At 39.5% G+C, this 25640-nt stretch overlaps 1 protein-coding gene across 3 annotated transcripts in view; it reads left to right on the forward strand.

The window, feature by feature from the left end:
• Window positions 1-25640, forward strand: part of CDK14 (cyclin dependent kinase 14) — a 632242-nt gene that overhangs the window by 120969 nt on the left and 485633 nt on the right. For all 3 annotated transcript variants that reach the window (XM_021102362.1, XM_021102363.1, XM_021102364.1), the window contains one exon: window positions 22217-22462. In XM_021102362.1, the coding sequence (XP_020958021.1) occupies window positions 22217-22462 (246 nt within the window). The remainder of the gene's footprint in view (window positions 1-22216; window positions 22463-25640) is intronic.

Below are 25640 nucleotides of genomic sequence, written 5' to 3' on the forward strand. Positions count from 1 at the left end.
CCCTTCTATTTAACTGCCCAAAACATCACAGATTAATCAAGGGGCTGTTTAAACTAAAGATCTGACGGGAGGTTACCCACCGGAGAGTCTCCTGAGGTTCCCGAGGCTACTGCTTGTAGTTTGTAAACACCGGGAGCAGTGAGAAGAGGAAACCTTTGCGACTGTGCTGCTTTGCCATAGCTGAGTCTTATTTCTTCTGAAACTCGTCTTATTTATTACGTCTTAAAGAGACCTTTGCCTGGCTATGCTTGGCTGAATGCCCTCTTAGTCAAGCCGGTGAAGGATGGGAGATTACTTTTTTCATTTGGGTAAACCGATGTCCATGAATTAGCTTGATCGGATCTGAGTGCCGTAAACATCTCTAATATATCAGAGATCTGGGGCTTCCTCCCTGCTCTTCCCACCCCCTCCCTTCTGGAGCACAGAAATGCACCTGCTTTAAGTGTGTGCTGCCTGGCACAGGTCACTGTGCTGGTATTTTGCATCCTTACACCTGTAGTGGTTATGCTTTCATGTATGGAAGTGATAATCCTTGCAGTCCTGCTTGAAGTGCTGGTTCTGAGAGTGGACTGTTAGCATTTTGGATGCTAATGGAGAAGTCCTGCATGCATGAAGGACCGGGGCAGCAGACAGCCTCCTTCCAAATGATGCTTACCTGCTGGTGGAGAAGATAACAATTGAGAGACAGAAATGTAAACCTTGATATGTATCTACAGAGGTTGAATTCCTATTTCCTTTGTTAATTGGCACGTGGTATTGGGGGTGGGGGGTGGTTGAAGTTCAAGGATGTGTTTTAATATTGTTCAAAGTGAGACTACTACATTACATGGTCTGGTGAATATATAAGGATCCATCTATTATATACGTACTGAATGTTAAGGATGTCAGCATTTGATTTTTTTTTTTTTTTGCTTCAAAAATTCTACTTATGTATACTTTAAGTACTTTCCGTAAAATGTAAATGATGTAGGTATTAGTGAATATTAGTTGAGAAAAGCATCAGTTACTTGCGGTGGCATGTTGGCCATAAGCCCCAGTTGTGTGTAATTTTGTAACGTAAGTATTTTTAAGAAAGATCACCTGATTACTTGATAGGCTATTTGAGAGAAATATTGATAATGTTTCATTTCACTAGAATTTTTGAGGGAGAAGGGAGGAGCCTTAAATATTCTTCTAATCTTTACTCAACTATTTATTATAAAGGTTGAACATTGATTTTTAAGAATGAATGTTAGGATTTTCTTCCAAAGAGAGTTCAACATTTATTTTGACTGTTTATTATTTCCTAAAAAAATCAAGATGAGCTATACTGTTCTTTTCTATACTTCAGTTCTTTAAAAAAAAAACCAGAAAAAAACCCCAACTTTTTTCTATTCAGAAGGTGTTATGCCCTGTGTTTGCTGTTTCATTTTCTGAGAATGATTTGTTCTAGCTATTTATATTTTTTACCTTCACTTTGTGTAAGCTGTGGGGTTTATTTTTTCCGCCCTGTGACAGAGGAGTTGTATGTTTATAAAAAGTAAGTAATTTTTAAAAAGGCAAAGAGTAGAGCAGTAATATGACATTGATTTTACAATCATAGAGTTTTTTATTCCTCATTCTGCAAACATTTATCAGCCATCTATTCTGTGTAAGACCTCATAAGATGTGTGTGAAAGAGATGAAAAGAGATACATCCCCTTCCTGAAGGAGCTTGGATAGAGGAGCATTAGTATTTTTCTTGGGAATATACTGCTTATACTTTCGTATGCATAAGTAAATTTTATGCCTTTTATACTTTCCTCTCTAGGAGAATCCTTCTATTTTCTTTTAATCATTTATTTTTATTTTTTAAACAAATATTTATGGAGAGTCTATTGTGTAACAGTGCAACTTCTGTGTAACAGTTAATAAAATGACCTGGTTCCTGTCCTCATAAAACTTACAATCTACTTTTTAAAATATTTCAAGGAGAAATTTGGGGCAGGTTTTTTGTCATTTTGGGCAATTGTGAAACAGGTACCATATGATTTGGTTTTTTCCACTTTTAAAACTGTGGTATAGGAGTTCCCATGTGGCTCGGTGAGTTAAGGCTCTGGCATCGTTACTTCAGTGCCTGGGGTTACTGCTGTGGTATGTGTTTGATCTCTGGCCTGGGAACTTACACATGCCGTGGGTGCATCCAAAAAAAAAAAATGTGGTATGATATATATGCATAGCAGAATTTTCCGTTTGATCCATTTTTAAGTGTATAATTCATTGGCATAAGAACATTCACAGTCTTTTGCTACCATCATCACTGTCCACTTTCAGAACTTTTCCTCATCCTGAACAGATATTCTGTACCCATTTAGTGATAACTCCCCATCCTCCCTCCCTGCAGCCCCTGGTAATCGCTGGTCTGCTTTCTGGGTCTGTGAATTTGCCTATTCTAGGTAACTCATATCATATCAGGTGGAATCATACAGTATTTATCCATTTTTGTTTGGTTTATTTCACTTAGCATGTTTTCAAGGTTTATCCGTGCTGTGCCATGTATCAGAATTTTATTTCTTTATAATGTATGCCTTGATTTTTATGTGGAAAAGATAGCAAATTTCCCTGCTTACATGATTTCACTAAATCAGGTTCATTATGGACCTCTCTGGACATCTAATAAATAGATAGATAATTTAGAGATACTAAGAATAAAAGCCTGGTGGGGGGAAGAGCAAGGAATGTGGTATGGAAATGTATTGAGAGAATGGTCTAAGGATATATCACACTTGGATTCTTTGCGTGACCTGGTAGTTGGGTGAGGTAATTGAGCTAGTTAGACTTTCATGTCAAGTCTTTGCTTACAGAAAGCAAGTATCAGCTGAAATATTTAGTGGAAGGCTGGACTGTGGCATTTGTGATTATTAACATTCAAATTTTACACCCTCTGCTTCTGCTCCTTTTACTCTATCTAACTTTATAAGCCGAGACTGATCATGTAGAAGTCCTCTTGCAGAATCAGAGACTCTTAGAACTGGGAGGTACTTCAACCAGTAGTGTAGTATCTGTTTCATTGCGTTTGGCCAATGGGCGGGTGAAACACTTCTCAAATTCCTGACACGTGCTGCAAGCCTTCTCTTCCACTGCTGTTTTCAGTGGACATTCAATTCAGAAAGCCAGGTATCATCTGAGTTATGGGGGGTAATAAGAGAGAGTATAAGCTTGAGGCTATAATGCCTAGGTTTCTGTTGGGTGAGGGAAGCCTGGATTCATCAACATAGCATTCTCGTCTCACATTTCTTTCTGATACTACTCCTAAATCCAGGTGGTTTTCTGATAGAGGATCCTTTTTAGAAAGCCAAGTTCAGGCCCCAGAGCTGTCCATTTATCTGCCATTGACCAATTTGATGATTCTTAGATGCAGCAAGTCAGCAGTTTATAGCCATGTCTTGAACATACTATTAAGGAAGCATGAACATACATGGAAAGAAAAAGATCCAGCATGGCAGTGTCTAATGCCTGAGGCTTCCCATCTTTCCCACCAGCCTGTACTTAGTGAATCTCATTGCTTTCTGCCTCCCACCCCCATCCCCAAATACTTTAATGTTCAGACTTGACTCTCAAGATGAGGCTGATTGAGAATCAGATTAGTTACAAGCCTGTTAAATTTAGGTGGTGAAAGTGGCAGGGAGGAGGAGAGGGGAGGATGGGTCACGAGACCTTGAAGCACAGAGCAGTTATTTTGCTCAATTTTGAAAGTGCTTTTCTTCTGCATTAGAGAAGTGTTGCAGGTCAGATCTGTCCTTTGCTTCTTTCTCTCAGGATAGAAGTCCCAGGGGACATGTAAGGCAGACAGTCTGGTGGTCAAGAGCTTGGGCTTTGTCCTTAGAGTCCTGGAGTAAGACCCATTTCTTGAGCATACTCTCTCTCTGTGTGGCCTTGGACATGTTACTTAATTCTTGTGTGCCTCAATTTAATTATCTGTAAAATGGGGATAATAATAGTACCTCAGGGGTTGTTGTAAAGATTGAGAAACTGCTCATAAAGCATTTTTAATAGTCACTCATATAATAAGAACTCAGTAATAGCCATCATCATCATTGTCACCATCATCTAGAAATCCTTAATTTCCATTTTTCTATCAACTTGCATGATGTATGTGGCCCAAGATCTTTCTCCAGTTTGCTCGATTATGGAGCATAGATGACAGTTTCTTAGTATCATTGGGTTTGAGTGGCTACAAGGAAGATGTGAAGGAATGCTTCAGTATTCTAGTTGTCGTCTAGCAGGTTTTGGAAGGATTGTTGTTTTCTGTAGACTGCCTCTTTGGCCCTATTGATACAAGTTTGCTCCAGCTTCTTATTCCGCAGCTAAATGAGATCTTGCTAAAAATACAAAGGGGACAGTGAAATGCTCCTGGAAGCACTGGAGTTTGTTTTCAGGTGGCAGACAAGCAGCAGGATACATGTATCCCACTGTTCTGCTCTTTTCACCTTGGATGTCTCAGTTAGGATTCACGATTGAATTTTCTCAGTCGCAGGAAAGGTTTATAGAACCAGTCCTCAGGAAAGCAGTTAGGACTTTATTATTAATGGATTGCTGTCAAGTTTATTATCACTGAAATTTTAGCTCTTTACAATAGATGGGCCAGTTGTTAAAGCTACATTGAAAGATACTTCCATTTTCTCCCCAAAGGTTCATTGTTCCCTGTGTTTCTCTTTGTAAGCTCTGTGTGGTTAGTGACCCATATATATGATTCTCTGAAAGTTTTAAGAGCTTCAAAAGCCAATTCTGTATTGAGCGGTGCCCTATATTTTTCTAAATTCTTTGGTGGGGTTTACCCCTAGATTCGTTTTATTCAAATAAAACCATTCATTAAACTTTTAAACTTTCTAACATCAGTCTTAACATCAATTGCTAAAGTATTTTTCAAGCCTTAATAATGTGCTAAATTTATTAAAAAGGTCGTTGTTATAGGTGAGGAGATAGAATTGTATTTATTTATATAGCCATCTGTTTCAGAGTGAGAAGAGAGTACACAATTTTATTTCTCCTTCAGGGAATGGATTTAAAAATATTTGTAATCTTTATTTTTAAATGCTGTTCATATGGTTACTAGGGGAAAGAAATTCAGGTCCTAGTGGATCAGTCACTACCTCCAGTTGGGTCTTCTTTTCAAGTTTCCATTTTTAATGTTATTTTACCCTCTGGATGCTTTACCTTACATGAAGGACAGAATAGGGAGCTACAGATATTTGAAAGGTATAAACATGAAGGAAGAACCAGACTGGTTTAATACAAAGAAGCTGTGGGTGGTGCAGTGAAACTAGGAAGAGAAAACAGAATTCAGAAGGCACCTGAGACTCTTGTTTGCACAGCCTTTGAGGCAAATGACAGTTTCTCCTGTCCTCATGATGTTAAAAAAAGCCCCCAAATGCTAAGCATATGTGTTCAGGTAGATAGCATCCTGGACCATGTTACTGATTTCGAACACCTATGAGTCTGAGTTCAGCCTGATCCGTTCATTGGTTATTAGGGCTTCTGTCATGGTAGATGTTTTAAAATTGCCATAGTTAATATTGGGTAGCACCCCCCCACCCCCCGCCTAGTGTTTGGTCTTCTGAAAACACACTCTAGTTTCTCCTTCCCAGGTAGCACCCAAAACAAAACCTGATAAAAAGAAAAGCTATAATTAAATGTGTAAATTCTCTGAGAGAGGGGAAAAGGTCCCTCTGTGCAGGAACAGACCTTTTCTAGAGTAAGTGCTGTGAGGGAGTAGGGTCTTGACGAAGAGGCTAATTAGCCATGCAATGTGCGCACCACTTTCTGTAGCTCGAGTCTTCTCTTTGGGTGAGAATGGCTATTCCAGCTCCCCGCTGCAGCTGTGGGAATTGTGTAGGTTAGGGTTGGCTTTTGCTTTGTGGAATCGCAACAAAGCCACTCCTGTGCTGTGCGTGGGGCTTCTCCCTTCCTATGCCCCATTTCTGAGCCCTCTGGCTCTCAGTGGGAGGGGGAAGCAATCTAGATGTCAATTCCACTCCTGCACCTCCTAACACTGTTTATTCATTTGGCCATATGATATGACCACTACACTCCTGGCTGTCTTTTTTCCATGATGGAATTCTAACCAACCTATAATTATGGATGTCAGGTGGGAGTCAGAAAATTCACACTTCGTCTTCTTTTTCCCCTTGACTTTTTTGGGGATATTTAGGAAGTTTTTAGTGGAAACAGTGACTGACTTCCACAGAATTGCTAGGTCCTTCGGTTCGAGTGTAGGAGTTCATGTCCTTTGACCAACTAGGGGGGGAATGTACAGTTGGGCCTCATAAGGCAAAGGGATCCCCCCCGCAAAAGGAGGACCTGTTTTATATTACATGACACTCTTCCCAAATGTAAGTTCTTTTTAAAATTTTGTTTCTGGATCCTGAAATGACTTCCTTTGAATTTTTCTTCAAAGCTACCAAATAAACTCTTATAAATAAAGAGTAAAGCAAAGCTCTGGTTCATTTCTCCTTAGAATAATTTTGTGGTAACTTTTTTCATACTGTGGCCCATGGCCAAACAATTCTTCTTTACTAGAAACACATACATCCATAAGTTTCTATGCAGGAAGTAATGTTACATATGTTATTATAACCTATGTATGTTCTTTCTCTATACCTCATATACTCCAATCCCATTGTTGTTTTTTTTTTTTTTTTTAATTCCTGAATAGGGAGTTCCCCTTGTGGCTCAGAGGGTTAAGAGCCCAGCATAATATTTGTGAGGATGTGGGTTCGATCCCTGTCTTTGCCCAGTGGGTTGAGGATCCAGCATTGTCACAAGCTGTGGTGTAGGTTGAAGATGTAGCTTGGATCCAGTGTTGTTGTGTCTGTGGTGTAGGCTGGCAGTTGTAGCTCCAATTCGACCCCTAGCCTGGGAACTTCCATATGCTGCAGGTGTGGCCTTTAAAAAATCCTGACTATATTGGGTGTGCCTTACTGGAAAATTTTATTTCAGCATTCAAAATTATATTAAAGAATTACCTGAAATTACCATGATCTTTTATGTGAAGTTTGAGCAAAAATGCTACCCAAGGAATATTGAACTGATGATCACTCATATTGTACCCAGAGACTGAAACAAATTTTGCCTCTCGGACATTTGGCATATTTCACAATCTTGATCCTTTATTTGGTGGTAGCAGCAGACTCTGTTATTATATGGTTTAGACACTGCCCCTGAAACTTTCAGGTGCACACAGATCCTCTGGGAATCTTGTTAAAATGCAGATCTGACTCAGTGGGACTGGGGTGAGGCTGGGGGCTGCCATCCTAGGTGATGCCTGTGCTGCTGGTCAGTCCACAGGTTGCCAGAGCTTAAAGAATATTCCAGATGAAATCCAGATCACCCCAACGACTTCAATCCCAAAAAACATATATTGGCCACAAATAACAACAGCAGGGGCATTTCAACCCTCACTCTTAATGTTCATTAAACGTCCTGTTAAATTTATCATGATGAAATCATGAAATTTTAACCGGCGTATAATTATGGATGTCAGGTGGCAGAAATTTTCGCATTTCTTCTTCTTTCTCCCCTTGACCCTTGGGCTTTTAGTGGAAATAGTGCCAAATAAAGAACCTAGAGGTCAGCAAATATATGCATCCATCTATGCCAGCCTTTAAGCAAACTGTCTCTCTTATATCTAAATCAAGTGTATAATTATAACAGGAGGGAAGCTACTAAATAAAATCATTTTAGTATGGCATATTCAAGTTTAAGCTCCTGGGAAGACCGCCTAAATATTTCATAACAGAACGAGCAAAATACCAATCAGCTCTCTTGGTGATAAACACTGAAGCCCAGTAAGGTTGTAACAAAACTAGAGTCACTGAAGCGGCATAAAGGAATGTGATGGCCTCAAGAGTTCTCCATTCGGCTGTGTCCATTAGCTGATGGATTCTGGATTGAATGAAATTAGGTCAGACCCCTAAGAAACCAGTCAGTAGAAAATAAGCATTTTAACATTAAATCCCAGTAATAGACATTGAATTCTGGGAATAGCTGGTGAAGCCTTTTCATTGGCTAGAAAAGATCTTAGAAGGTGCCTGATTGTTACCTAATTTCTTAGGATTCATTTTTGTAATGGCCTATGTTTAGTTAAAGGGGAAGGCTTACAATAAGGAAAACAATCATCTTTGAGTAAATATTGAGTAATGAGAGCACCCATTTTCATGCTGTCTTTTGGGCTTTGGGGACATAAAAGAAATGGAGGGCACAGTTTCTGTGTTCAGGTGTTTATAGTCTGGTCATGTAAATACCAGCACATGAGAAACAGAGCAAGACGAAGGCATCTTCCCACCTCAGCAGATAAACTAAATGCGTGAAAACACATTCCACAGTGGCTGATGTGAAGTCACATGAGCCAGCATATATTTAAATGATGAATTAGGAGGTACAGTCCAAAAATGACGTAGGTCTTCGTGAGGGCATTTTTGGTGGCGACAGTGCCAGAGGGGCACGACTGGCATTTAGTAGACAGAAGCAGGGTCACCAAATGTCCTACAGCATGACTGCGGTCCCACGCTGCTCACAAATAATCCCTTGGCCAGAAGGGCCAGGACACCAGCACTGAGAGACAACGCCAGGGTAAGAGTGAAGGCAGGTCTGCTGAGGTTGGAACTCTCAGGAGCGGGTTCCTGCTGTGAACCTGTCTGCCTCCTCTCTAAAGCCTACAACCCAGAGGCAGACGGAAAGGAAAAGGAAGCACAAAGAAGTGAATTCACGTGTCTGGTCTTGTCTCTTCAGTTGCTCTATTTAAAATCATTTACCTGTAGGTACTGCCTGGAGTTAGAGCAGTGCAGCTGTGGAAGAGCTGAAGCGCTCTTTATGCCAGCTGTGTCCTTTTACAGATGTGAAGACGGAGACCCAGAGAGTTGAAGTCACCTGTTCTGAGGCACTCAATTCTGCCTTAATGTGGACCACAGATTTGCCTGTATATCAGCTAATGTTTTGAAGGTGACTTTAGGCAAGATGTTGGTTCTGATAAAAGATAGCTGTAAGTAAAACTAACTCCAGCAGGGATTCCCTCGTGGCTCACCTGGTGGGGTAAGGATCTGGCGTTTTCATTGCTGAGGTTTGGGTTACCGATGTGGAGAGGGTTTGATCCCTGGCTTGGGAACTTCTGCATGCCCAGGTGTGTCACATCCCCCCACACACAAAAAACTACACCCAAGCATATATTCCTCTATATTCATATAGATAATACATTCTATTTCTTCGTTCCATGTAGCCATTCATAATGTCACCTCTGTGTGTGTGTGCGTGCACACACACACACACACACAAGAAAAAAGAAGGTTACACCCAAAGAAAGGACAACATTCTTTTAGATCTTGCAGGTGTAGGCTAGAGATGAAGGCAGCTGTCATTAGAAATTCCTCCTACTCTTGTCCCCTTCATTTCCCACTCCTACCAAACTACCTTGTCCATCTGCCCTTGATAGTTGAGATTTCTTTTACAAAGGGTGAGCCTTTTTATCCTATAATGCTTCAAGTTCAAAAATAATTCTGGGAGAGGTAGTACTCTGAAGTGTTCAAAACCTTGTAAATGACCATAATTTTTTTTTTTTTTTTTAATTGGGAGCAGATTTTGAGAGAAGGTAGTGAGGAAGGGAGAGCCATCAGGCCCTCATCGGATAATTGATGAGGGGAAAAACAAATGAGGTTGTTTCAGGGTCAGGAATTTTGCAGATTTCAGATTTGCATGGGACTGCTCATAGTTATTCTTTCCATGAGTATAAAAAGATCATGACTTAAACCAATTCTTTTTCTGGTGTTTGGCTTCATGAAGAGTGTGGAGGGAAGAAGGAGAGAAGATCACCCTCTGATCTCAGTAAAATGCCAATCACCAGAAAACAGTTGATTCAAAGGGACAATTTTCAACCCACAATGAATTTGCTTGAAGTGAATGCCAACCTTAACTGAATTAAGTTGTGTTCCTTCAAATCCACTGCTGTGAGTTTGGGAGACAGTTGTCTGGCTTTTACATGGCTCCAAGCTAAAACTGTAGGTCAACTGTGACTTTTGGAGCCTCCAACACTGTTTGAATTTCTAACAATTTTCACTGCACTTTGAGCCTGCCAGCTAATATACAGACCCTCCGTTAATGATGCGTGAACCAAAATAATTGATCCAGATGAACACCAAAATGTGTGGGTACATCTCTAACCATGTTTGAAATTCTAAGTTCTATTGAATTTACTGGAGAAAAAAAAATAACAGAAGTTTATTTTGGTATTTGTGATGATATCTTCTTTTTTATCTCTTCTCAAGTACCATCAGATATCCCTGCTTATGTAAATTTTGTCACTTCAGCTTCTAAATGGATCAAGGAAGTGTGAAAAATGCCATCACGGAGAAAACATCCTGTTTCCTTTTAATATTGGAATGTCTCTTGTTTTCAGGTAGCACTGCTAGTACAGCTGTTTACTGTGATTGGCTTGGTCCATGGCTTGGTGCGGGAAGAAGCCAATGGCTTGGTGTGCCCTATCCTGAGGGCACTAACAAAACTATGCGTAAAGGACAGTGGAAGCTGATGGTATGGTATGCCCAAGAGTCTTCTGTGCCTGGAACATTCACAGCTAGTGGCCTTTGTGCTTGGTCAAGTGCCCACATCTTTAAATATAAATACGTATGTGTATTCACACACACACACACAAAATGTAATTTTAAAAACCAATTTGTCTCAGTCTTCTTAAGCATTGATTACTGACTTAATTAAATTCCTTTAATTTCAGATACTAATTTAGTGTGATTTTTTTAACATATTTCAGATGCTTTACCCAAGAAAACATGCACACATAGGGTTATTGCACATGATGCTCCTATACTTACACTCATCCTATTTAAAACACCACCAGTGTGGGTTTAATTAATTTCACATTATTTCCCCATCTTCCTGGGATTATACATCTACTTATTTAGATTCCTTCCAGGGGTTTCAGTAATAATGTTCCTTGAATTTTCTTGGCATTGGATAATCTTTACGAACCCACAAGTGAAAACAGTGCCTCTCAGAATAGCTGAGGTTAAAGGTTCTGAGTTGTAGACGCTTGGGGTTTTGCTTGATTTTTCCAAAGTGATTCAGATCTGAGTCATTGGATGGGAGTCAAGTTGAATTTTCTGTTCAAGGGTTAAACTTCACTTAGTTATTGAAATTGAACTTCTTTCCCAAAAATGCCTTCCACAGTAACTTCACGTACATTTTCTTTGCAATCTGGTGCCTCTCCACCAAACGAATTCTTTGTAGAATGTTGCTTAGGCAACATCACACACCCTTTAGTTGATTATTGTGTTATATTGACTTGGTTTGTTATTGGAACATCCCACGTTGCTGTTCTTCCTACACGTGTGCTATATAGACCCTCTTTTCAAGCCCTGAGCAGTCATTCCTATTCTTGGTACAGTTCCCTCTTTTTCTAGCACTGTTTGGCTTACTCACTATTTCATGTGTGAAAACCAACTATGTATTCTGTTAAATTCATCCTTTCTTTATATTATAACTGCCATTTGTCCTTTGTATTGATTCTCTGTCTCAAAATCATAATGGGCTCATGGTCTTTCAATAACTCACTTGTTCCATTTAACCATAATTTTATTTTGCTTTTGATGCTCAAATACATAATCACAGTTTGGCCAGTAGGAATCCCTGTAGGCAGATTCCTTTGTCCATCTAGCATTGTCCCTGACATTTTTGAAAGGATTCTAGTTTTCTCGTAACAGCTGGATGTTTCACAGCTGTTTCGTGCTTCCTGCCCTGTGAACTGGAATTAGGTTACTTCCAAGGAGTCCTCTTTTTTCATAGTGGAAAATTGGAGCATAGGCCAGAATCTGAGCACTGGGGGCACACATGAAAGTTAGTAGTGGATCAGAGGGCTACCATTGAGTGGTTGAAAGATCTGCCTTTTGGAGGTTATGGGTTCCTACTGTTTTTTTCCCCCCAGTTTGACTTATCTTGCTTCTATCCTCTAGTTTTCTTATGGTATGAGATTGTATCTACCACCAAGAATTTCTAGTGCACTGGCCACAAGTTATTTTGTTGAGGAAAGAAAAAATAGATTCATTTGGGGAAGGGAAATGCTTATTTTAGATTGCTGACAGGTTGGTGGAAGGAGTCAAATGAAAACTTGGGCGTTGGATAGTGGCACCAGGGTATAATCTGTCTTCTAGAACCCTCTTTCATGGCTCCAGTCAGCCCACTCTTTTCTCCCTGGTACCCTGTGAATGCCAATAATTGTATTCTGTCGTCTGTCAGAAATTGCAGCTGGAGAAGTGAGTGCCATGTTCACTTCCCCTTGCCCGGATCCTTCTCCAGACCAAAGCCCTCCCTCTTTACTTCAGGGTCTTTAGGGTGAGTGGCCTGACAAGCTCTTGAGGTCAGTGAGGCTTGATTTCCCCAGATCCTTAGGAAGGGTCTAGATTCTGCTTTCTCTTGTGCTTGTGGGTTAACAGAGATGGCCAGATCACGTTTAACTTGTTTGTCCCAAATATCGTGGAAACTTGAAACTGTTCCAGAACCGTCACTTTGCCCTTGGTGGAAAACTTAAGTATAGATTACTTTCCTGGATGAAGATGCGGGCACAAAACAGGCCTGACCCTGCTATTATTCACACAAACCCAGGCGAAGTGGAGATCAGCATAAATTGTGTATAAATTCAGTTAAGTGGAGAACTTGTTCACGGGCGTGGCGGTGCTCATGGTGTTGTTATGTTGTGCAGAAAGCTCACAGTATACGGTCATTCACTGATAGCATCTTAAGACTCATTGCTTGTCTCTTCTGGACCTGCTACAGAAAACGGTATCTGCAAAATGTTTCTAAGAATATTCTGTTCAAATATCAAAGTGCTTCAGGTAATTTCAGTAAAGTGAGTGTATTGGTTTTCTATTGTTGTGTAATAAACACATTACCACCACATACTTACTAGCTTATTACCTCACAGTCTCTGTAGTTTCAAAGTCTAAGCGTGGCATAGTTGGTTTCTTTGCTCTCAGTCTGAAATCAAGGTGATGGCTGTGGTTGTCTCACCTGAGGCTCAGGATCCTTTTACAGGCTCACTAGTGTTTGGGAGAACTCATGTTCTTGTGATTGTAGGACAGTGGTCCCTGTTTTCCTGTTGATTGTCAGGCAGTGACTACCCTCAGCCCTTAGAGGCTTCTCCCTATCCACCCAGTTCTCCAGTTCTCGGCCGTGTGGCCCCCATAGGCAGTTCACAGCATGAAATGTAAACACCTCTGACTTTCTCTTCTTCAGCCAATTAGAGAAAATACTGCTTTTAGCGGGTTCACCTGATTAGGTTAGGCCCACCAAGGGTAATCTCCCATTTGGCATTTCACATAAAAGAATCATGGAAGTGATCTCTCACCATGTTCACTCCCCAAGGAGAGGGCATTATTCTAAGGCAAAAAAGAGCATTGAATGTCATTGTAGAATTCTCCCTATCACAATGAACCTGTAGTTTATTGATAGCATTTTATGAATATATATATGTTCATATATGTATATTATTTTTGTTGATAGCATTTTATGAATATATATATATGTTCATATATGTATATTATTTGTTGATAGCATTTTATGAATATATATATGTTCATATGTATATATTTATTATTTTTGTGTCAAGATTGCTGGGTTTTTTTGATGGTATATTTTAATGAATACATGTTTCAGAACTTCAGCTTTTTTTAACACGAGAACATGAAGACTGATGATTTGGATAAATCTTCTTAAATATGATTCATTAATCCAACAGAACTTTATTGAGCTTTACTGTGGGCCGGGCGCTGAGCGATGCACTATAAGAAATGAATGCTGGAGTTCCCGTCGTGGCTCAATGGTTACCGAATCCAACAAGGAACCGCGAGGGTGCAGGTTCGATCCTGGCCTTGCTTAGTGGGTTAAGGATCTGGCGTTGCTGTGAGCTGTGGTGTAGGTTGCAGACGCAGCTTGGATCCCGAGTTGCTGTGGCCTAGGCCGGCGGCTACAGCTGCAATTAGACCCCTAGTCTGAGAACCTCCATATGTCATGGGAGTGGCCCTAGAAAAGGCAAAAAGACCAAAAGAAAAAGAAAGAATAAAAAAGAGAAAAGGGTGCTGTGATAATAAGCATTATCCTTGCTTACATGGGACTGCAGAAAATACCGAGTCTTGGAGTTCCCATTGTGGCATAGCAGAAACGAAAATAACTAGTATCCATGAGGATGCAGGTTCGATCCTTGGCCTCGCTCAGTGGGTTAAAGATCCGTTATTGCCGTGAGCTGTGTTGTAGGTTGCAGTCACAGCTTGGATTCCTTGTTGCTGTGGCCGTGGTGTAGGCTGGCAGCTGTAGCTCCAATTCGACCCCTAGCTTGGGAACTTCCATCCTGGAAAAAAAAAAAAAAAAAAGATACCAAGTCTCAAATGTGTTCTTCTGATGGGTTGCCTGGAAAGTACAATACTTTGCAAACCACTGTGGGATATTGAAAAATTTTTAAGTTATCATATGAGTTAGGAACTAACTAGCAAGAAATACGTATGTGAATGTAGTAAGTCAAGTCCCAAAGGCATGTGTCTGTACAGGTATACCATTTCCCTGGAATTTTTTTCACATTAATAATTGTTTTCTACTTGTATTTAGTCACTTGCTAGTAGGTGGCAAAAATGATAAATGTGAAATGGGTAAGAGTGGGTTTTTTGTTTTGGCTTTTGAGGACCTCATCCCCGGAATGTGGAGGTTCCCAGGCTAGGGGTCGAATCAGAGCTACAGCTGCTGGCCTATGCCACAGCGACTCGGGGTCCTAGCTGAGTCTGTGACCTACACCACAGCTCACAGCAATGCTGGATCCCCGGCCCACTGAGCGAGGCCAGGGATCAAACCCAAATCCTCATGGATACTAGTCGGATTCATTTTGACTGGGAACTCCAAGAATGTTTAACTTTAGAAAATTTTGTTACAATGCTTTTTTCTCCTAAAAGATAGGATTAGGCTGCTTTTTTTTTTTTTTTTTCCCCTGTCTAAATAACTTTGAGAAGCTGGTTTCCACTGGTGTGTTGTTTGTACTGATTTTTACAATTATCAAGTGCATCTATTAAATAAGTAACTACTTGATTGAAAACATGTTAATGTAGGGCCCTTAATTAAGGCATGAGAAAGAAGATAAGGCTTTAATCACAGTAGATTCTGTAATAACTTCTCTAACAGAATTATCGAAATTTCCAAGTACCTTTGTTTCTTAAAGTTAACGAACAACCTTGTGGATATTAGTTTTGCTACAGTTGGCAGCATGAAATGAAGCAATGACAGGTTAATGTGAGTTTATCTGATTTCATAAACTGGTTAAGAAGTAAATTTATTCTTTTAGCTTTGAGGTGCCCTTACAGCTCTTCTTTCCTCTGCTGACACGTTGAAGAGACATTTGTCATTTAACCCTTGCTTTTTTTTCTTTTTTTTTTTTTTTTTTTTGGCCATGGCTGTGCAGGTATACTTGTGCTTCAGTGTTAGACTTCATAGTAAAATTTCCCTATATATTTGGAGTTTTTCCCCATATATTTCCTCATGGATATGACAAAAAGTTTTTCTATATGGTAAAGCCTAATTTACTAAGGTAGTTCAAAGACCTTGAATAAAAATATAGAATGCAGAGCTAAGTAGAATGTTGTGTTAGCTCTGAATTCGCCTTGGTAAAACTAAAAATTTTCCGTGGTGTTTATGCTGGTGCTGCTTTCAAGGACAGGGTTGGAGTTCACACAGGGTCGGTATTTCCCCATTGTTCTTATATCCATTCAGCCCCATTCATATCTTTTTACATTATTATTTCAAACATTTATCACCTTGCTCAATTTATATATGTATATGTAAATTTCCTTTTAAGTTAATTAAGAAATTATTGGGAATTCCTGTCGTTGCGCAGTAGAAACGAATCCAGCTAGGAATCATGAAGCTGCGGGTTCACTTCCTGGCCTTGCTCCATGGGTTAAGGATCCAGCGTTGCTGTGAGCTGTGGTGTAGGTCACAGACACGTTTGACCCCTAGCCTGGAAACCTCCATATGCCTCCGTTGTGGCCCTAGAAGACAAAAGGATGAAAAGAAAAAGAAGAAATTCTTAATATTTTATAACCAAAACACAGAGATTAGCTTCTTCCTGAAAGTATCACAGTGAATTCAGAGACCCACAACTTGATCCCCTTGGTTTGTGTTTTTCCTTTTCTCAGCCGTACTTTATAGTATCCGTGTACAGATCGTGCATATTTTTGTCAGATTTATCATTAAATATTTTATATTTAAAGCTGTTGTGAATGGTTTTTCTTTTAAATTTAAAAAAAATTTTTTTAGTTTTTTTGTCTTTTTTTGTCCTTTTTTAGGGCCGCATGCATGGCATATGGAGGTTCCCAGGCTAGGGGTCCAGTCAGAGCTGTAACCGCTGGCCTGTGCCACAGCCACAGCAATGCCAGATCTGATCCGCATCTGCAAGCTACACCACAGCTCATCGCACTGCAATGCTGATTCTTAACTTACTGAGTGAGGCCAGGGATTGAACCCACAACCTCATGGTTCCTAGTTGGATTTGTTTCCACTGTGCCACAATGGGAACTCTGTAAATGGTTTTTTAATTAAAATTTCTGATTGTTGCTAGTTTCTAGAAATTCAAATTTTTAAAAAATATTTGATCTTGTACTCTAGATAAACTTATTAATTCTAGTGGTTTTTTTTTTCGATTTTTTAACATAGGTGATGATAGCTTCTGTGAATAAATTTATTTCTGCCTTTCCAATGTGAATTTTTAAAAGTTTCTCTTTCTTTACCTTGTGGCATTGTCTAGAACTTGTAAAACAATATTGAATGCACATAATGAGAGTGGACATCCTTTATTTTTTCCTATTCTTAGGAGAAAGGCTTTCAATTTCTCACCCTTTACTTTTGTCTTAGCTGTTGATTTTCTTTTTTCTTTTTTGGGCTGCACCTGTGGCATGTGGAGGTTCCCAGGCTAGGGGTCGAATCAGAGCTGCAGCTGCTGGCCTATGCCACAGCTACAGCAACTTGGAATCTGAGCTGCATCTGTGACCGATGCTGCAACTTGCAGCATCACCAGATCCTTAACCCACTAAGTGATATTGGGGATTGAACCTGCATTTTCATGTGTATTAGTTGGGTTCTTAACCCACTGAGCCACAACAGGAACTCTTTCTTTTTTCTTTTTTTTTTTTTTGGTCTTTTTGCCTTTTCCAGTTTCCAGGCTAGGGGTCGAATCGGAGCTGTAGCCACCGGCCCATGCCAGAGCCACAGCAAGCAATGCGGAATCTGAGCCCCGTCTGTGAACCACAGCACAGCTCACGGCAACGCCAGATCCTCAACCCACCGAGCAAGACCAGGGATTGAATCCACAACCCCATGGCTCCTAGTTGGATTCCTCAACCACTGCACCATGACGGGAACTCCAGGAACTCCTTTTTTTTAAAAATTAAAAAAAAATTTTATTGTTCATTTATGATGTTTGGCAATTTCTGCTGTACAGCAAGTAACCCAGTCATTCATATATATATATATGTAATTTTTTTCACATTATCCTCCATCATGTTTCATCACAAGTGATTAGATACAGTTCCTTGGGCTTATTTATTTTTTAAAAAAATTGTCTTTCTTCTTCTTTTTTTCCTGATGCCTTTGATCAGGTTTAGGAGATTTTCTTCTATGAGTTTGTGTTATTACTGAATCTTTTGCGATGATCATATGGTTAAAAAAATTTTATTGGTTCTTTGTTGCTGCATAACATATTACTCCAAAACTTATCATCTTAAAACAGCTTGTATTGTTTTATATAACAGTTATATGGGTTTAGAATCCAGGGCTCTTTAGCTTGGTGCCTATGGCTCCAGAGTCTCTTATCCAGTTAAGCTGCAGGCCAGGGCTGTGGTCACACTTGAAGGCTCTACTCATGTGATTGTTAGCAGGCCTCAGTCTTTCAGGAATATGTCTCTCCACAGAGCTACCTCCTGACATGGCAGCTGGCTTTCCCCTGGGATGGTGATCTAAGAGAAGGGGAATGGGGGTAGGAGCATACCAGTGCAGAAGCCACAGTCTTTTTATTTTTTTTAAGTGGAAACATTTTTATTTTCTTATGTATTTTTTATTTCCACTGTACAGCATTGGGACCCAGTTACACATACATATATACGTAATTTTTTCTCCCATTGTCATGCTCCGTTGTAAGTATCTAGACATAGTTCCCGGTGCTACACAGCAGGATCTCATTGTAAATCCATTCCATGAGCAATAGTTTGCATCCGTTGATCCCAAGCTCCCCATCCCTCCCACTCCCTCCCCCTCCCCCTGGGCAACCACATGTCTATTCTCCAAGTCCGTGATTTTCAGTCCTTTCTCAGAAGTGATGCCCATGATTTCTGCCATATTCTGTTTATAGGATGTAAGTCAGCAAGTACAGCTCACAGTTAAGATCTGTGGATTTAGTAAGCATGTGAATACCTGAAAGTGGCCTTCACTGGGAGCCGTTTTAGAGATTGCCCAACATTGTATATTAAAGTGGCGAATCACACATTTTTGAATATTAAGCCAGTCTTGCTTTCTTGGGATTAATACTACTTTTTCATTACTTATTGTTCTTTTTATATATTATTGGATTCAGTTTGTTAACAATGTGCCAATAATTTTGGCATCTGTATTCATGAGAGATATTGATCTGTAGTTTTCTTATAATGTTTTTGTCTGGCTTTGGTGTTGGAATGCTGGCTTTATATAATGAGTTGGAAAGTATCCCTTCCTCTTCAATTTTTTGGAAGGGGCTTCTGTGAAATTGATGTTACTTTTTCCTTAAATGCTTGGTTTACTTCACCTGTAATTTTGTCTGGTTCTGCAATTTCTTTCTGATAAGATTTTTTGTTAGAACTTCAATTTCTTTAATAGACATAGGCCTCTTCAAGTCATCTATGTTTTTTCAAGTGAGCTTTGATAGTTTTTGTCTTTGAAGGAATTTGTTTCATCTAAGTTGCTGAACTTATTGGCATAAAGTTGTTGACACTATCTGTAGAATCTGTAGTGATACCGCCACTCTCATTTCTTTTATTGGCAATATATGTTTTTTACCTTTTTGTTTGTTTGTTTGGGCTGTGCCTGTGGCATGTGGAAGTTCCTGGGGCAGGCACTGAACCTGTGCTACAGCTGTGACCTGAGCCAATGCAGTGACAATACTGAATCCTTAACCTTCTGTGCCGCAAAGGAACTCTTGTTTTTTTACCTGTTTATTCTTAACAGTCTGGCTAGAGGTGTATCAAATTTTTTATCTTCTCTGAACACTAGCTTTCAGTTTCATTGATTTTCTTTGTTTGCCATTTTCTACTTCATTTATTTCCATGGTGATATTTTTTCATTATTTCTCTGCTTATTTTAGGTTTTCAATTTTTCTAGTAAAGTGCAATCTTAATGATTTTGGACTTTTTTTTTTTTCTGATATATGCATTTAATATTATAAATTTTCCTACAGCTAAAGTACTATTTAAGCTGTATCTGCCATTTTGACATTCTGTGGTACTGTTTTCATTTAGTTCAAGATACTTTCTTATTCTCCTTTTGTATTGCTTAGTTTCCAAATATTTGGTGTTTTGCTTCTTTTTTAAAATGCTTTTTTCTCTCTGGCTCCTTTTATTTTATTTTATTTTATTTTTTTATTTTTTTATTTTTTTTGTCTTTTTGCCATTTTCTTGGGCCGCTCTCGCGGCATATGGAGGTTCCCAGGCTAGGGGTTGAATCGGAGCTGTAGCCACCAGCCTACACCAGAGCCACAGCAACACTGGATCCGAGCCGCGTCTGCAACCTACACCATAGCTCACGGCAACGCCGGATCGTTAACCCACTGAGCAAGGGCAGGGACTGAACCCTCAACCTCATGGTTCCTAGTCGGGTTCGTTAACCACTGCGCCACGACGGGAACTCCTCTCTGGCTCCTTTTAAAGATATTCTTTATCACTGATTTTAAGCAATTTGATTTTAATGTGCCTTCATCTTATTTTCTTTGTAGTTCTTGTGTTTAAGGTTCATTGACTCCTCAGGCTTATGTATTTATATAATTCAGTGGTGTGAGTAGTTTCAAATCCATATCACATCTGTTGCCTCTTGCTTTCACATCTGCAAGAGGAACACATAAACTCTTAAAAATTTTGAGTGAATCTAATCTTGTGATCAATTGTTAGTTTTTTTTTTTTTTTTTTTTTTAGGGCCACACCCACGGCATATGGAGGTTCCCAGGCTAGGGGTTGAATTGGAGCTGCAGCTGCTGGCCTATGCCTCAGCCACAGCCATAGCAACGTCAGATCCAAACTGTATCAGCGACCTATATCACAGCTCATGGCAATGCCAGATCCTTAACCCACTGAGCAAGGCCAGGGATCGAACCCACGTCCTCATGGTTACTAGTTGAGTTCGTTACCACTGAGCCATGACGGGAACTCAAATTATTAGTTTTCCATCATGAGTAGAGCATTTACCTTAAGTCTTTCAAATGTATCTTCAGCAATTTTATGATGCTAAAATGTATGATGATATCCTTCTTACTTGATTTATGTAATACTCATCCTGTGCTTGGTAGTTGAGACACACATAGCACAAAGTTGATGCTTCGTATTTAATTCTTTTTGTTTCAAAAACTTGAAAGAGCTTAATTTAATTATATATACTTTCTAAGTTTTAGTATAAGTCAAACATGTTTATTATACAATTCAAACAATGCAGGGGTGTGTAAAAAATTAGTAATTTCTTTTACCCTTTGTCCATTAAGTATCTGGCAGTACCTTTATGTTAACATTTTGGTGGGTTTCCTTCTATAGCTTTTTATGTGCTCCTACACACACATACAAATATCTGTGTCCATGTGTATGTGTATTTGTATCTGTCTATATCTATCCATACAGATATCAACATTTCTTTCCTACACAGAGTTGTCATATACATATTACTCAGACACTTCATATGTTTACTTTAACAAAATGGGATTTTCTTAGATGCCTTCTGTTTTCCTGCTTTTTAAAATAGGGATGTGGAAACTTTTCACAAGAGGAAAAAACTTTAAAAGTAATTTCAGAGTTACGTTTTCTCTAGAACACATAATAAAGTTACCTAGCTTTATAGCAAGCTAGGGGCCATAAAGTTACTTATAAAGAAAAATAAAGTCTCCAGAATATAGGGAGAAGGAAAGAATTAGAACATAAAGTGGAAAACAGGGAGCAAAAGTCAGAGACTAAAATAAAATGAGAGAGGGGGCCAGACTGTGCAGGAAGAGAATGAGTGGAGAAATTGGGAAAGAAATAGGAAGGAGTTGAGGATTTCCCATCGTGGCTCAGCGGTTAATGAACCCAACTTGTATCCATAAAGGTGCGTGTTCAATCTTTGGCCTTGCTCAGTGGGTTAAGGATCCAGCGTTGCCGTGAGCTGTGGTGTAGGTCGCAGACTCGGCTCAGATCCCGCGTTGCTGTGGTAGGCTGTGGCTATAGCTCTGATTGAACCCCTATCCTGGGAACCTCCATATGCTGAGTATGGCCCTAAAAATAACAAAAAGAAAAAAAAGAAAGAAATAGGAGGTGAGTGGAACAATAGAAAAATTTTAAAATGTGTGTTATTCAGTGTTTTACAGTATTTTTCCTTTTCATCTATTAGTTTTGGTATTGGAAGAAACGTTTTCAACTTTCAGTATCTCTTTTTTTATAGTACTCATTCCATTTTGGAGATGAAAAATGGGGTTAGATTTTAAGCTTATGTTCAAGTGTTAAAGTTTTGAAGAAACAGTGATCTTTTTCTCTAGCTGTGTTAGCTGCTTCCATGAACCATCAGTTAAAATGCCCAACTGATTTAGCTCAAGTGATTTTTAAAAAATTATCATTAAGGCAGGTTATCTAATTTGTTAATGATTCAGAAATAATCCCACTTGCAGTCAGATGATAACATATGTGACAGAATTCAAGAATTACCTTAGGGCACTGGCAGTCCAGGCCTTCAGTTTCCTGTTTTAGAGATGGCATTTTTAGTGTCAGCCCTAAGCGAGAATAAGCGGAATGATTATGAGGGATTTTTCATATTGTGGCTTAAGCTGGTGTAGCTTTTCAGAATGTGACCTCTCGGGGTATTTCTTGAAATCTAAGTTGGCGTGCTTCCTAGGATAAGAAATCAGCATGTTTAGTGCTATGAAAGTTTCAGTGGAGAGCTCGGCGTTTAACTTCTCTTTTTTCCCCTGCAGATATGTGTCACAAAGATGTCTACACGGAACTGCCCGGGAATGGACTCAATGATCAAACCCTTGGACACAATTCCTGAGGATAAGAAAGTCAGGGTTCAGAGGACCCAGAGCACTTTTGACCCATTTGAGAAACCAGCTAATCAAGTCAAGAGGGTGCATTCCGAGAACAATGCTTGCATTAACTTTAAGACCTCCTCTGCTGGCAAAGAGTCTCCTAAAGTTCGGCGGCACTCCAGCCCCAGCTCGGTAAGTGCACTCTTCTCACTTCCCAGTGGGTGAACAGAGGTGTGTCCCTCTTGTGATAGTGGCACGCTGTGCAGGAAGACAGCAGGTGGCTTTATCAGCGCATTTTCATGCATGTTCTCCTTAGGGGTTGAATGTTTTTGGAAAAGAGCGAGAGTGCTGGCCCACGCATGTGCCAACTGTTGACAGACTCTGCATCAGCACCCAGCGACCCAATGAGAAATGATTCAACTTACTTATGGAAAAATTATTTTTTTCTAGTCGTTTCCATCTAGAGGAGTTTATAATTAAAAATCTTTGGGGGAGTTCCTATTGTGATGCAGTGGAAACGAATCCGGTTAGGAACCATTTGGTTGCAGGTTCTATCCCTGGCCTTGCTCATTGCGTTAAGGATCTGGCGTTGCCGTGAGCTGTGGTGTAGGTTCCAGACATAGCTCGAATCTGGCATTGCTCTGGCTGTGACATTGGCCATCGGCAGTAGTTCCAGTTCGACCTCTAGCCTGGGAACCTCCATATGCCTCGGGTGCAGCCCTAAAAAAGACAAAAGCCAAAACAAAAAAAAACAAAAAAAAACTTCTGGAATTTCAAACCCTTATAGAGGATTTTGAGCTTTACAGTGTTTGTGGGCCGTGAGGATGGTTTTGAATTGGGCAGATTCACGAAGAATTGCATTTCCAAATACATGTTAAAATGTGCTCACTTGTCTTACTCCGGTTTGTTTTCATTGACAATAGTTTAAAATTTAAGAGCTGGACATTGAGATCTATCTTCTTGAAGAGAAATCCTATTCATTTCAATGAAATTTTCTAAATTCAAACCATATCAAGGCAAGTCTTGCCTTTTGACCTAAGGAGGTATAAAGTTCTGAGATGATTGCTGCTTTTGATTGTAAAAATTTTACTGAAACTCATATTTGCAAGACTGGCCTGCGTTTCACATTGTAAAAGAAAAAAACCTTATGATCTTTTAAAATTAAGTAGTTTTCAGATTTAAGCTATACCTAAAAACTTTTTACATAGATGGTCTAAGGAGAATGATAAGAGAACTTTGATTCTCTCTTTGCTAAGAAGCATATTCGGTTTCACAAATTTTAAATATTAAATTCCATGAAGGCCAAGACAGAGCAAGAAATGTCAACAACTAGGAGAATATCGACACTTCAATTTAATTAAAGTATATGCTACTGCACAAATCTTATGTCACGTTTTGTGTTAATGAAGCTAAAATAAGTATTATTAATGTGACATTTGTGAGGAGAATTGATTATCTGGCTTTCCCCAAACTGGCCCATGTGATCGTGTCTGTGATTGTAGGGTAGTGTCCATTGAGGGCACAGAAACATCGCTAACTCCTGGGAAACTTTTATTTTTTATTTATTTAAAAAAAAATTTTTTTTTGTCCTTTTAGGACTGAGTTCTTGGCACATGGAAGTTCCCAGGCTAGGGGTCTAATTGGAGCTGTTGCTGCCGGCCTACGCCACAGCCACAGCAATGCAGGATCTAAGCTGTGTCTGCAACCTGCACCACAGCTATAGCAACGCCAGATCCTTAACCCACTAGGCGAGGCCAGGGATCGAACCCGCAACCTCGTGGTTCCTAGTCGGATTCGTTCCACTTCTCCATGATGGGAACTCTGAGAAACTTTTAGATTTAGTGTCATTTAGAAGAAATGAAAGGAATTGTTGAGATGACTAAGCCTCTGTAATAGAAAGACAACTATACACATTTTACTATATAGTTAATATGTCAACTTACATGATATATCAAAATTGGCACTTCAGATGTTACAGTGAGGCTTACTTATACTAAAAATTATTCACTGTTTATGTGAAAGTCAGATTTGACTAGTTATCCTTCATTTTATTTGCAGTCCTAGTTATTATCCACTGGTACATTATTTTTTTTGTTGCGCAGATTATTCCTGCTTTGACCATTGAGACCTCTTTTAAGTTGGCCCCTGTGTGTTCTTTTGAGATGTCTTCATTCTTTTGTTTTTTGAGCACTCTCTGACTTTCTTGTCCTATAAATTGCTCTTAGCTTGCATTGTATTTTCCCAGCCCCAGGCCAAGAATCAGCTATTTCTCCAAAGAGCCCAGTTTGCTTTTATTGGGCAATGGTATTTAGAAACCAAGATTGGGTGTGGGCTGTGCTGGCTGCTCCTGGGGATCATACAGCTTTAAAAGTTGGGGTTTATATCATAGTATAAATAATAGCAGTGGGGTTTTGATATTTATTTTTAATTTTTAATAAGGAATTAATTAAAATTCTTATCAAGGAAAGTTGAGACATATCTGATATATTATGTGTCTCTCTCTTTAAAGTTAAGTTTTGTTTTTATTAAAGTAATGCTTGAACATAGATGAAAAAGTAAAGTAGGAGAGGACTCTGGGAAGATGGTAGTGGCATAGGTTTTGAAACCCTTCATGTAATTAGAACAACTAGTACAATAAAACCAAAAGCAATGGATAATATCAATAACAAATATAAGTGACAAGGTATCTCCATGAACCTCAAATAGGAGTGAGGGGAACAAACCATAAGCAATTTTAAGACCAATGTGGTATCAGAAAGTGTGAGGAGGAAGCTCAGGGAAGACCAGGGGACTAGACTATTCTCAGAACCAGGAAACCCCCAAATTGCCATCAGATACATGATTGTGGCTCACTGGGCCATTCTTAGGGTAGCATCAGCACCTGGAAGGAGACTTTGATGGCTCCTGAGAATGGATGAGTTCACGGAGAACATGGAGTGTCTGTTCATCTTTGTCCCATGATTTTCTAGAGTATCAAATTGAAGCACCTTTTCAGGACAAAGCCCTGCACCGAGTAGACTTCTGTGCAGGGCAGGTTCCCTAGGGGAAAAAGGAAAGAGAAGATCCAGAAAGACATGTTGAAGCAAATAAGATGCAGAAATATCAATGTGTGTGAGATTGCCTCCCCTCCTCCTTTATGATAAGAGAGAAAATAACTCTATTCTGTAAAGCTAGAAAAGCTGCTTTGGCCATACCGCCCTCAAACTACTGAACAATTCATTTTACTTGAAAATAACTCATGGAAAATTATTAGTTGAATCCCGTACAAAGCTATAAAAAAAAAAAAAAAGAGAGAGAAAGGAGTGAATAACATCGCCACAGTTAATGAAAGCAATCTAGAAAGAGGTAAAATGATCATTTTTGCAGATAT

The sequence above is a fragment of the Sus scrofa genome, chromosome 9, assembly GCF_000003025.6.
Source record: "Sus scrofa isolate TJ Tabasco breed Duroc chromosome 9, Sscrofa11.1, whole genome shotgun sequence".
In the NCBI taxonomy this organism is placed as follows: Eukaryota; Metazoa; Chordata; class Mammalia; order Artiodactyla; family Suidae; genus Sus; species Sus scrofa.